Genomic DNA, 12755 nt, shown 5'->3' with positions numbered 1-12755 from the left:
AGGTTTTGACCACCACTGCAGAGAGAATGAGGGCTTGTGGGACATCTACCAGATCTTCCCATTGTCCTCTGCTCGGACACCACTGGCTGTTGAGCCACTCTTGCATGGGACGCATGCACAGCCGCGCGTGGGGAACAAAGTAAACGTATGACGCCATCATACCTAGCAAACACATGTCCTTGCGTACCATCACTTCCCAACTGGCTACATATTGAGGGATCTGAGAAAGCATGTTCTGAACCCTCTCGTTGCCGGTGCACTCTGCACCGCTGAAGTTATTTTCGTGGAAGAGATCGTTTCTCGTGGCCATCACTTCTGCACGAGTGGGGGGAGATTCAGGCCCGGTCCAGTAAACCACCGTACTTTATTTTTCACGACACAAGGGTGGTGCTGCAGACGCACCCCCTCCTTCATGCCCAAGGTGTAAGATGATGCTTAACGTTGAGATGCTTAATGTTGATCCTTACCACCTCCCGTGGTTGTGCATGTGTGTACTGCTATGTATTTATGAGCATGTGAATCCATGCCAGACCCCATGCTGGAGAAGGAACAAGTTACTCACCTGGATGGCAGAGCAAGGACTATGCCTCAACGACGAGAAAACTGAGCTCCTTCTTGTCGGCTCCCAACCACGGCTAAACAAACTAGACCTCCTGTTACGCGTCCAACATAGACGGTAACCTAATCACAGTAGCCAAAGAAATTAAAACCCTTGGGGTTTATCTAGACTCTACTCTCTTGCAAAAGACAGGTGAATGCCACAGCCTCATCCAGAGCTTATACTAATAAGCTCATCAACGCCTGCAAACCTTTCCTATCGCCTTCCAGCTGCATTGCACTAGCCAGAGCGCTGGTGCTCTCAAAAATTGACTACTGCAATACCCTCTTTCTCGGTACGTCAGAATGCAACCTGAACAAACTACAGGTGCTTCAAAATAATGCCCTCAGGGCCGCCCTCAGTATCCCACGACACGCCCACATCTCCAGCATCAGACAAGATGCTCACTGGCTCCCTGTATGAGACAGAATCACTCTCGGATCCCTCGTCATAGTCCATAAATGCCGCTCCAATGACGCACCCAAATACCTGGCAGACAAGTCCCACAATCACACATCAACTAGACCAACTAGAACGGCATACTCCCATTACCTTTCCGTTCCCAAATTCTCCCTAAAAAAAAAGCAGGTGGCGCTAGCTTCCCGGTCATAGATGCCAAACTATGGAACGATATGCCACCAAACCTTAGAGCAGAACCCTCATTTTGGGCTTGGAGCCAAAACAAAAACTTGGCTTTCCAACAAAAACTCTGCTTAATGTACTACTTCTCCGCATGTCTGTCGACCACCTTGTAACCCGGTCTACTACACCCATTGTTATATCACAGTCTATTGTATATTTTTGCCATGTTGTAACGATCTCCAAGTCTCTGGCGCCCGGTTACCCCAGGGTTCGGCGCGCGGTACAAACTAAACTGTTCTCCAGCATGGGTCTGGCATGTATTCACAAGCAAACCCTCCCGCCTACCCCTCTGCAGCTCTTGTTGGTCCTACTGCCACTTTACGTGCTACCAAATCTGAAGATGGCAGCAAGAGGAGGGGCTTAGGTAGAGGGCAGGCATTGGCTGGGGGCAGTATGACCCAGAGACTAGGGATTGGTTGTTAGGAAAAAGACCGTTCAGAAGTGAAACTGATTTTTTTTTTTCTTTACCGAGGATTACCAGCCCGACGACGGGAAATATTCATGAGCATGTGAATCCATGCCAGACCCCATGCTGGAAAAACTGAAATGTTCTTTTAATTCTCTTTGCACCTAGTTATTGGTGTACATTAAAAGATAAGTCTACATAGGATCAAGAAGTAATAGTTTCTTCCAATTGTACTACTGGTCTCAACATATCCATGGAGCTATGTGGGTGAAAGCAGGGGACAAGGATTTGTGTCTGTTTCCTATCTTTTGTTGAGTATTTTTCATCGCCATTTTTAGATTTTGAAGCATTCGCCCATTTTTAGGTGCCCAGTACACCCAGCAACTGTAGAGCTGACTAACAGTCATAATTAATCTAATTTCAACTGCATTTTAGACACCTAGGCATTGCATCTGCTCGCAAGGTGCATTGCTCATCTCAATCTGCACCAACTGAAACCTACCAAAATTACAGTGTGCCCCATGCACTCTTTTCTAAGCATTACATCAGTATATAGACAATCATTCCTTCACTGACAAATGCAGTATTGCTACCTGAATGGTGCAGGGTACTTTTGCCCTCCTACCCTTTTGTAGCACAGCTCCAGGTGGCATGACTGACTCACCGTATGTCGGTACTCTTTCATCTTGGGGACTTTCTCATGCCCACCCTTGTTCTCCTCTTTCTGTTCGATGCTGCTGATTATTCTCCAGGATGCTCTTCTAGCTCCAATAACGTTTTTATACGCAACGGAAAGCAAGTTTCTTTCTTCCACCGTCAACTCCACATCCATGCCAGCAACTTTCTTCATAGATTCAACCATTTCTGGAAAGAGAAAAGCAGGTTTCAAAATAGAGACTTGAAGCCTATTGGCTCTCAGTTGATCTACCTGACCAAATCGTCATGGTTAGATTCTTCTAATACCTAAAAGTGTAAACCAGGAGGTTGCCAACAATGTACACCAGGTCTTCTTAACACCTTAGAACAGGGATAATGTAACTTGGTTCAAATTTTAAATCAGGCTTCAAACTTTGCACTAGCAATTGGAGAGAAAAGTCATGATTTAAGTGTGAGAAATTGTGTGCTTGGGGAGAACTGGCTTTGACACCAGGGGAGTCCGAGGGCAGGGGGGGTTGTGATCAAGGCAAGGGTAGACACGGGTTGTCAGAGTCCACCCACTTTTTTCAGACAGTGGAATGAGTCCGCACCCCACCAACCCCCCTGGTAAAATGAGAAACATTGAATGTCTCCTTTGAACTTATGACATCAAGCCGACCTCCGGGATCAACCCTGGCCATTTCGGTACTGCATGTTCCATGGAAAACATTTGTATTGTTTCTTGGAGTTTAAAACCTGCACACCTTTTAACGTTTTCAAAAACACGATTAGAAGAAAATATCCTTTGTGTGTTGATTTTATGAAAGGGAAACGCCATTCGTCCTATGCAATTTGGGTGGTTATGCAAAGCTAATTTAATTAAATGTGCACATTTCACCTAGATATGCTAATTTCTGGCTAAGTAACATCCCTTTGTGTTTGTTGACAAGTTCCCCCGCCCCAGCCCGCCCACCACACCCACCGACTTGACCACTGCTTGTGATGCATGCCCGCCTGGTAGCAGGAACCCTCAATATTACTTCAGCCTGGACCTGGAGGAATTGGCAAGTGGAGTGCACTCGGGACCTTGCCTGCAAGAATGGAGCCAATTCCCTCTGCTGCTAACTGAATACCAGCGAAAATTGCATTACCAACAGCAAATCACGCGCATGGCTTACATGATGGCTGAAGTAAAACAGAGCCACTAGAAAGCAATTGTTCAATTTATATTTATAAATACAAGGTAGCTAGGATAATCCAAAGGAGCTAGTTTACATCTTCTATAGACCATAATACCACCTACCATAGTTATGGTAACATTAGGTAGATTTTCAGTGCATACAATGTATCTTGCCCTTTGCACAGAGGCACCCGCTTAAGTCATTATGCCTATGATGAGCCAAGTGCCATGCCCTGCCCAAACAGTACCACAGAAGCATTTCTCAGCAGCCCCTCTCCACAACATGTCGAGTTCTACTTTGGCAGGATGTTACATTTTAACCCTCCAATTTTGTCCCACTCTAGTATCTTTTTGCAACTGGAAGTGGAGGAGGAAAAAACGTAGTTGTATTCAGTTTCATTTCTGAACTCTTTCTCCTAACAACCAATCACTGAGCTCTGGTCATACTGCCCCCAGCCAATGACTGCCCTCTATCCAAGCCCCTCTTCTGGCAGCCATCTTCAGATTCGGTAGCACAAAGCGGCAGTAGGACCTAGAGAAGAGCCGCAGAGGTGCAGGCGGGAGGGTTCGCATGTGACTCCATGTCAGACCCATGCGGAAGAACAGTTATACAGGTAAGTACCTTGTTCCTTATCCAGCATGTGGTCTGGCATGGATTCACATGCTCATGAATAAATACATAGCAGTACACACATGCACAACCACAGGAGGTGGCAAGGCTCAACATAAGCATCTCTTAGCTCCTCCCAGGCTCACTTTTAAGCAAACAGGTTGCAGAGCACTGCTTGGCCGACTAGGGACTCCTCGCTGGAATCCCAGTCAACGAAGTAGAATCTCGTTAAGGTGTGAGTCGACCTCCACGTAGCAGCCCTGCAGAAGTCCAGCAGGGGCACGCCAGACAGGAACACCATAGTGGCAGAGATCGCTCTGGCCGAATGGGCTCAGGCGGCCAATTAACAGTCGGTTTGCCAACTGGTGAAAATGGGTGATGCAGCCGGAGAGCCACCTGGAAGTGGGAGCCTTGGAAAGAGCCTCATGGTTCACAGGGACAAAGTTCACAAAAAGTTGCGACGTCTTCCGGAAACACTTCACGATCCATGTAGAACTTCAGCGCTCTAGCCACATCCAGCGAGTGCAAAGTCGATTCAGCTGGAAAAAGATACAGACAACACTGAGGGCTCGTTTAGATGAGGCCGACGGCACCTTGGGCATGAAGGAGGTGTGAGTCCTCAGCACCACCCTTGTGTCGTGAAAAGTCAAATAAGGTGGTTTACAGGACAGGGCCTGAATCTCACCCACTTGTCGTGCAGAGGCTATGGCCACGAGGAATGCGGTCTTCCACGAAAAGAACTACTGTCTGCATAGGTTCAAATGGAGGGCCCATGAGCCTAGTCAGTACCACATTAAATTCCCACGCCGGGGCTGGAGCCTTCACTGGCGGGATCGAACAAAACAGTCCTTTGACAAACTCCTTAACCAGACTTTGTGACCGTAATGACAACCGTCCCAGAGATCTGGTGTAGCGGGAGATAGCCGCCGGATGAACTTTGATGGTAGCATGGGCGAGTCCAACGACAGCAAATATGGTAGCACCTGTGGAGCCACGACTCGTAGGGGGTCGATCTTCTGTTTACGACACCAAACTGCAAACCTTTTCCATTTAGGTCAGTACCATTTAAGAATAGGCAACGCTCTGCGCTTGGCAAGTAAGTCTTTGCAGTCTGCTGGGAGATTGTAACCCCCGAAATGCTGCAGGAGCCAGGTCTACAGGTTCAGCGATCCTGCGTCGTGATGCAGAATTGCACCTCCTTCCCCGACGAGCTTGACTGGAGGGGACGCTGACATGTCGAGAAGGTCCGGGTACCAGATCTGCCGTGGATCTGCCATGGACACGCCGGTGCGATGAGGATTATCCTGGACCGAGAGTCTTTGACTAGTCGAAGAAACAGAGGGATCACATACAGAAACATGCCTTCCCAGGGGAAGGAGAATGCATCGCCACCCCCCCCACGCACCCCGGCTGGGGAACCTCCAGCACTTGGTGTTCATCGCTGTCACAAATATATCAATCTGGGGATTGCCCCATCTGTGGAACAGGTGATTCACTTGGTCCTGCCGAAGTTCCCACTCGTGGCAAGAGCGCAGCTCCCTCCTGAGAGTCGGTGACCGTGTTCTTCACCCCTGCCAGATGAAACGGGATGAGGAACATCCCCTGGGTGACTGCCCAGCACCATAGGTCCTGCGCTTCTTTGGAGAGCGCCAGGGATCTGGTGCCCCCCTGCTTCCGGATGTAAAACATTGTGGTGGCATGGTCTGAAGACCTGCACCACCTTACCCTTGAGGGATGGAAGGAAAGACTTGGGGGCACAAGACAGCCCGCAGCTCCAACACGATGTGCAACAATTTCTCCTCCGGGAGCCACAAGCCTCTTGTGTGAAGACTTCTGGTGTGAGGCCCCCCCCCATCCTGCCAGGGAGGCGTCTGTCTCCTGGTGCGGTGGGGTCTGGAAATCAGCGCCTCCTGACAGATGCGCACAAACTCCCCACCCCCCGTATCGCTCAACGGATGCCCTCGTCCAGTGTGATCTGGTCTTGGAAACTGCCCGACACTTGAATCCAACGGGTGTAGAGGAACTCCTGTAGCGGACACATCTGTAGCCTGCATAGTCAGATGAGGTAGATGCACGACATCAAGCAGATCAGAGACTTGATGGACCTCACTGTGGCGACCTTCAGGGCCAACAGCCGGTGTACCTTGCCCAAGATGGCCACTATCCTCTCCTCAGACAAACGCCAGGCACGACACTGGAGTCGGGATCCCAGAAAACGTTGCTTCCTACAATGGAGTCAAGCAGGACTTTGCATAGTTCACTGAAAACCCCAGGTCAGTAGGCAAACAGTCCTCACTGTATGATCGACAGCGATGTCCTTCGAACTTGGCCGGATGAGCCAATCGTCCAGTTAATGGTAGACGTGAACCCCGCAGTCTCGGCTGTGCCGCCACTGGCGCCAGGCACTTAGTGAAAACCCGTGGCCCCATTTACAATCCAAAGGGAAGTGCCTTGAATTGGTAGGGTTTCCCTCGAACCACAAAACACAGACATGTGCAGTGTCTCTTGTGAATGGGGCCGTGGAAGTACATACGCATCCTCCAAGTCCAGCGACGTCAGGAAGTCCCTCTCTACGAGCTGTCTGAGCAGGTGCTCAAGAGTGACCATCTGGAATTTTTGGGACTTGATGTAATTGTTTGACGGAGATCGAGGATGGGCTTCCGGTCTTCTTCACAAGTACCTTGAGCACACCAGAGCCTCTTTGGGATGAGCTCGATCACACCTTTTCATGAGCTCGCACCTCTAAGAATAGCTGAGGGACGTGGTTTTCCTGCCGGGCCACCAGTGGTATTCAGGGCCACTTCAGTTGAAATTCCAGGGTGTCCGTGTGCGAGAGCGTCCAGCACTTAACAGTCGGTGGGGATGGTAGTCCACACGCTGATGAAGTTCGCCAGCCAGCCTCTCACCGGGATGCACGGGTGGGGGCCCGATGCCACATCCTGACGAAAGTTGGTGGCCTCGAGCCAGCCACAACAAAGGCAAACGCTGTTGCCCTGTTGGCGGAACCCCACGTCGGCAATATCCATTGCTACCGTGATGGTGTGGTCCGGTGCAACTTTGCCGTCCTGCAGAATTTCCAGCGCCTCCAACCTCTTGTCGGGGAAGAAGCCCAAAAAATGGGAGCGATCCTGGACCACAGCTACCGGTCGTCGCGAGCCACGATGGTGAAGGCGTTGGCGGCCTTGATGGTTGTCGCTGCAGAATAGATGACCCGTCGTCCCATGGCATCTAACTTCTTGCCCTCGCTGTCCGAGGGGTGGATGCCGCTGACACCAGAGTCCAGAGACAGTTGGGCCCGCAAGCAATTGGGCGCAGAATCTGGCACCCTGTACTTCTTATCAAGGCGATCCCTATTCACCGGGGCCATAGAAACCTTTGTCCTAAATGTCATCCAGGAGTGGTACTAAGAGGATGTTTTGTTCTTCGCCTCGAAGCACTGATATAAGAATCCCTCTCGGAGGTAGTGGGGGGAGAGAGGTGGGCGAAGGGTGGCAAGGTGGTGAAGGGTGTACCTCTTTTTGGCCTGAGGCTCCCCTGTCAGCAGGGGATCGGCTGTCACAGGCTCTGTGGGAGGGACCGCCGGTGCAATAGGCCTCCATGTCTGAATCTGAGACCCGAGTATGCAGTGCAGAGAGAATGTCCACCAAGAGGTCTCTAGGGGGCGGTGGAGGTGGCAGCTGCAGTGGAGGCGGAATAGGCAGCTGGGCCCTTGTAGACGTGCTGCTCTTCCTCAACGGTATCTTCACCATCACCCTCGTTGGTGGGCTCCTGCTGGATGGTTTGCAGGCAGATGAGCTCCTCAGGGGAGATATCCGTACCAAGGAGGGCCACCAGGCCTCCTCCCACCCCTCCTCTTCGCCTCCAGAGGGGAAGGTCTCGGGGAGATGGTGGGCATCTTCTCCAGGGTCTGCAGCCTCCCTCTGGGGAGGAAGGGCTACCCACGCCTTCAGGGGTTGTGCACTGCAGAGACATCTCAGCAGCCTTCGCAAGAGATGCCGCCACCACCACCCCCTCGAAGGAAGGCTGAGCCTTCACCGGGTGTACCTGGGGCTTCATGGTCAGGGGTGAGCCGTGTTCTGTAAAGCCTGCTCCTACTGCGCGATCACCTCCTTAAGGTGGAGGGTCCGTGCTCCGATTCACTTGGCCTCCCCCGGCAAGTCGGTCTTGGGCTTCTCCTCGAGTTTGTCCGGATGGTCCTACTTCCTCTTGTCTGAAGATCCTGAGCATTGACTGGTGACTGAAGCTGGAGAAGTCAATCGTGCCCTGGTCGCTGAGGATCCCGTCGCAAAGGTGCTCCCGGTGGCAGTGGACTCACAGTGCTTAGCCTTTTGTTGGAGCCCGCGGGAGTGGCACCCTCAAAAGGCAGAAGCCCGCTAAGCCTTCTTGGAACTAGCAGAAGCATGCTGCTGGGACCCACCCAGAGCAGGGGGCCTTGGCCTGTAGCCACTTGTTCAGCCACCTGTGCCAATCCATCGTGCGAGGGGCCATCTCCTAACAAAATGCACAATCTTCCTCCTTGTGCGACAGGTACAGGCAGTAAAGACACTGGGAATGCTTGTACAAAAAGACATTCCACAAGCCGCAGTTGGAGTGGTCCACGCGGCATAGGCCTGTAGAATCTTCTAGAAGCCTCCACAAAAACTAAATTCACCCTTGAGGGATGCTGAATGATCCAAAAAACAGGTACCCGTTAATCGGAAGGGTAGATCGATGGAGCACAAGGCTCGATCGACCGAAAAAGAAACTTCCAAAAAGCGAGCAAACACAGTAAAAGCTTGAGAGCTAAACACGAGGACTCCCAACACTTCAACGTGCGGTAAAAATCTGAAGATGGCTGCCAGAGCAAGGGCTTAGGTAGAGGGCAGTCATTGGCTGGGGGCAGTATAAATCAGAGCTCAGGTGATTTGTAAGGAGAAATACAGTTCAGAAAGGAACCAAACTGATTTTCTCTTTACAGAGGATTCCCTGCCTGACAGGGGAATATTCATTAGCATGTGAATCCATCCCAGACCCACGCTGGAGAAATGTAGTGATTGAGAACTGGTCCTTCTATGGTCTGTCCGAGCATGCTTGAGAGTACATGCTCACAGAATGATTTGACACAGAAAATCTGTTTTACTCGCACAAGTTTATGTAGTCTCACATTCATTGCCCAAGTACATTCCAGTACAAGTGGATGAAACAAAGTTGAGAAGTCGGAGTCAAATAGGTTAATGAGCACTGATGTTGAATATTTAATGTGACAGAAGTATCTTTGCTCATCCAAGGTACCCATTATATGAACTGGAAGGGGTGTAACCCTCTTTAAACGAAGTCAATAATTCTTTATGTACTCAGAACCAGTATAAGTTGTAGTACATTTTGGGGCCTTGTGAACAGCATAGCAGGGTTGGATTGTTGGAGGTTTCGTGTGCGGTCTGTTCCTGTGTTCACCCACAGTGCAGAGTAATATTTACTTACTACACCATGGACAGATCCTGTGCCGTCGACCTCAGACTATTGGTGGAAAGGTACACATCAGCACATGGCTACAGTGAAACACACCCTGTGCCCACTCAAAGAAGGTAAGACATTCATTTTAATGGTGAAATTGCTGAGGGGGAAACACCTGTGGGTCTAGCAATCTTGCCAAAGGTGGGAGGGACAAGGGAGCGAAGAGTGGTGGTGGTGTAACACTTGTCCCTTCCCGGACAAGGTCTCCAGACAGCTGCCAAAATGATGTAATAAGGAATAAGCTGTGTCTCAATGCAACTGTGTGGCACGGTTGATAAGATTCAAACCTTATACATCTTTAAGTACACTAAACCTAGGAAGTCATGCAAGAATTCAGTGAGTTAGTTAAGGGATGGAGAGTGGGGGTGAGGGTGTGGTCACTCCCTGGCTCTTGGTGGTAAGCCTTTACTGAGATTAGGTGCAGGCCAGTGTCACTCAGGAGACGTTTCATGAGTCAGCTTAGTTTGCAGTGCCATGCGTTTCATTAACTGCTCATCGTAAATTAGCCCAGGTGTATAGTGCACAGTGTTTAGGCAGTGGCTTTTTTTTCCCAAAGTGATTGGTTGTGCAGTTTCCTAAAAATCAGGTCTAGTTCAGCATTGCTGGACCAAAGTGTTCTGGATAGAGTGTATGGTTGAAACGTACTTCTGAAGCTGGGAGGGGCCCCCTCAGTGTTCTGAACGATGGGCAACGTTCTTTTATTGGGCATTTATATGGCGCTCTATATATCATTGGTATGACATCAAAGCACGGGAGGGTTGAACACCCTCAGGGACCGTAATCCAGGTCAGTCGAGAGTACGGTACCATTAGGGTGCTTGGGTGCACTCAATATGTGAGCAGCTGATGAGATTGCTTGATGGTAGCTGCATACCAACATTAGGTGTGGTGGTATTGACAGATCAGTTGAAAGTGTGCAGTTTGGTGGTTGTCTCCAAGACCAAATTCTGGTGGCATTAGGCCTGTGTAGGACACTTATGTGAGCAGCTAGGCTGATTGTGGGGTATATCTGTTCTAGCAGGATGTTAGTGTTCATGGAGCAAGGCGTTATCAAAAATTGATTAGCAAACTCTGCTAATCAAAATGTTCTTGATTAGCAAACAAGCCCATTTGATTAGCAATGCTGTACATATGTCTGTCATCAGAAGATATTTGCACCCAAGACAAACAGCAACAATACAGCAGGTTTGTGTCTGCTGAAGTAAAAAAGTGATGTGTCATGACTTGCAACGGATATAAAATTCCATTAGACCTGCAGTTCGAGTAACTTAGTTTACCAATTCAACCCAAGAGAAACACACACTACCCTTAGCAAAAGTTGCCAACAAATTTTAAAAAATGCACGTTCATTAAAATGGTGCATATCTCAGCAAACCTCATTTGTTTGGCACACTGCTGCCACACCAATAAAGTTAATACCAACTTAAAGCGTCAAACATTCCCTGAGAATGGCACTCTCACTTCATTAAATGTACTCGAGTGGGCAAGTAGAATTTGCGATCCCCGTTTGTGTATGTAAAATGAACAGACAAATAAATAGATATTAAAAAAAAAGACCATTAAACAGTTTGACCAGCTCTTCCGCAGGTGTGAATATATAATTCAATCATAGAGAGCTCTGGAGCCTAACAATGTGCATTATTGCAGTACATCTGTAGATGTACAACTGGATCGAACTATTGATCACTTCTTTGCAGAAACTTCCATTTAGCTTTGTGTATTCATTATGTAAGAGGAAATAAAGTAAAAGTCTACGATGGGGGCGTGGCTAACTAGCCATGGAATAGGACACGTGATTAGATAAAGGGGTGCGATCGAGTAATGCTGATATTTGGCAGGATGTCGGACTTTGAGCTTAAAGGACTGGAATATAGAAGATTGAATATATAAGTAAATCAAATAGCAATGTGTGGTTGAATTAAAGCGAACAGGAGCGGCAGGACGAAGGCACCCTACCTCCCCCATGCCCCCCCCCCTTTAGTAGTAATAGGAGGAGGAGGAGGAGGATAGCCATTAGGGCGACCTCACCCTGCTGAGCTGCGAGTACAGGCTATTGCCAGAAAGAGCTAGATGTGGGGGTGCCTGAGATCCAGGGATGGAGCTGGCCAACAGTTGGGGGGATGGGGGCGGAGGGGGTGGTGTTGGGGAGGGGAGGGAGATTGGGGAGGTTGGTGGGTTTTTGGTTAAGGGGAGTTTAAATTGGGGAACAAGCCTATATAGAAAGGGATGGAACTTCGATTTGGACTGCATCGGTGGGGGGCAGACTGGAACTCTATAGGCCATGGGGGACCTTAAAATAATTACCTGGAATGATAGGGTGCTCAATAGTTATCTTAAGAGGAACAAGGTAATGCTGTACCTGCGTAGGCAAAAGATAAGACATTGCACTGCTGCAGGAGACTCACCTGACACGGGAGAAGATGGATATGATTGTTAAAAAATGTAAGGGAGTTGTGGTGGGCTCATATTCTGTTTATGCTAGGGGAGAGTGCTAACCTGGGTGGCGCTGCATGTCCCATTTCAGCGGCTGCAGGAGATAGATGAGGCGGATGGGGGGGATGGTTATATTAAGAGGATTGGTGGAAAATAGGGAGATAAGCATTGTAAATGCGTACGCCCCAAACCAGAACACAGCGGCGTACATCAGAACATTGTGCACTAATTTGAGCATGTGTATGGGGAGCGCGGTGATTTGGGGAGGGGACTTTAACTGTGTGCTTAACCCAAGGGTAGATAGATCGGATGGGAAGATGGATAGACCCGCCCCAGCTGCTAAAGCGCTGCAGACATTGCTGGGTGACTTTGGTTTAGAAGATGCATGGAGGATGAGACACCAATGACATCCAACTACTCTAACCTGCATGATCCTTTAAATGCTCCTCCCTCGACTCCCACTCCCTGCTCCTGGAGCCCACTTACCATGCGATTGAAGCTCCGTGCGCAGCACATCATTCTGACATTGGTGACCTGATGTCACACTGTATATCACTACCCTAGGACTATGCAGGAAACAAGTACCCCGTTACCCTTTGTTCCTTGACCCTGACCTTACCTTGTACATACCTGCCTGTTGTAACATTGTTGTCTGTATTTTTTTCCTACTTATGTACTTGTAACTAAGTTGAGCATATCCTTGTCTGTTTGCGCCCTGATGCCCCAGGGTATGGCGCGCCATATAAATAAAGTAAACT

The 12755-nt window shown here is 49.3% G+C and overlaps 1 protein-coding gene across 2 annotated transcripts in view; it reads right to left on the bottom strand.

The window, feature by feature from the left end:
- LOC138488459 (14-3-3 protein epsilon) overlaps positions 1–12755 on the bottom strand; it is a 322040-nt gene that overhangs the window by 241692 nt on the left and 67593 nt on the right. For both annotated transcript variants that reach the window (XM_069615433.1, XM_069615434.1), the window contains exon 2: positions 2311–2510. In XM_069615433.1, the coding sequence (XP_069471534.1) occupies positions 2311–2510 (200 nt within the window). The remainder of the gene's footprint in view (positions 1–2310; positions 2511–12755) is intronic.

This window comes from Ambystoma mexicanum, chromosome 9, assembly GCF_040938575.1.
Source record: "Ambystoma mexicanum isolate Mex_15411 chromosome 9, UKY_AmexF1_1, whole genome shotgun sequence".
Taxonomy (NCBI): domain Eukaryota; kingdom Metazoa; phylum Chordata; class Amphibia; order Caudata; family Ambystomatidae; genus Ambystoma; species Ambystoma mexicanum.
The sequence above is the reverse complement of the archived record's forward strand: the minus strand, read 5'-3'. Positions and strand labels throughout refer to the sequence as shown.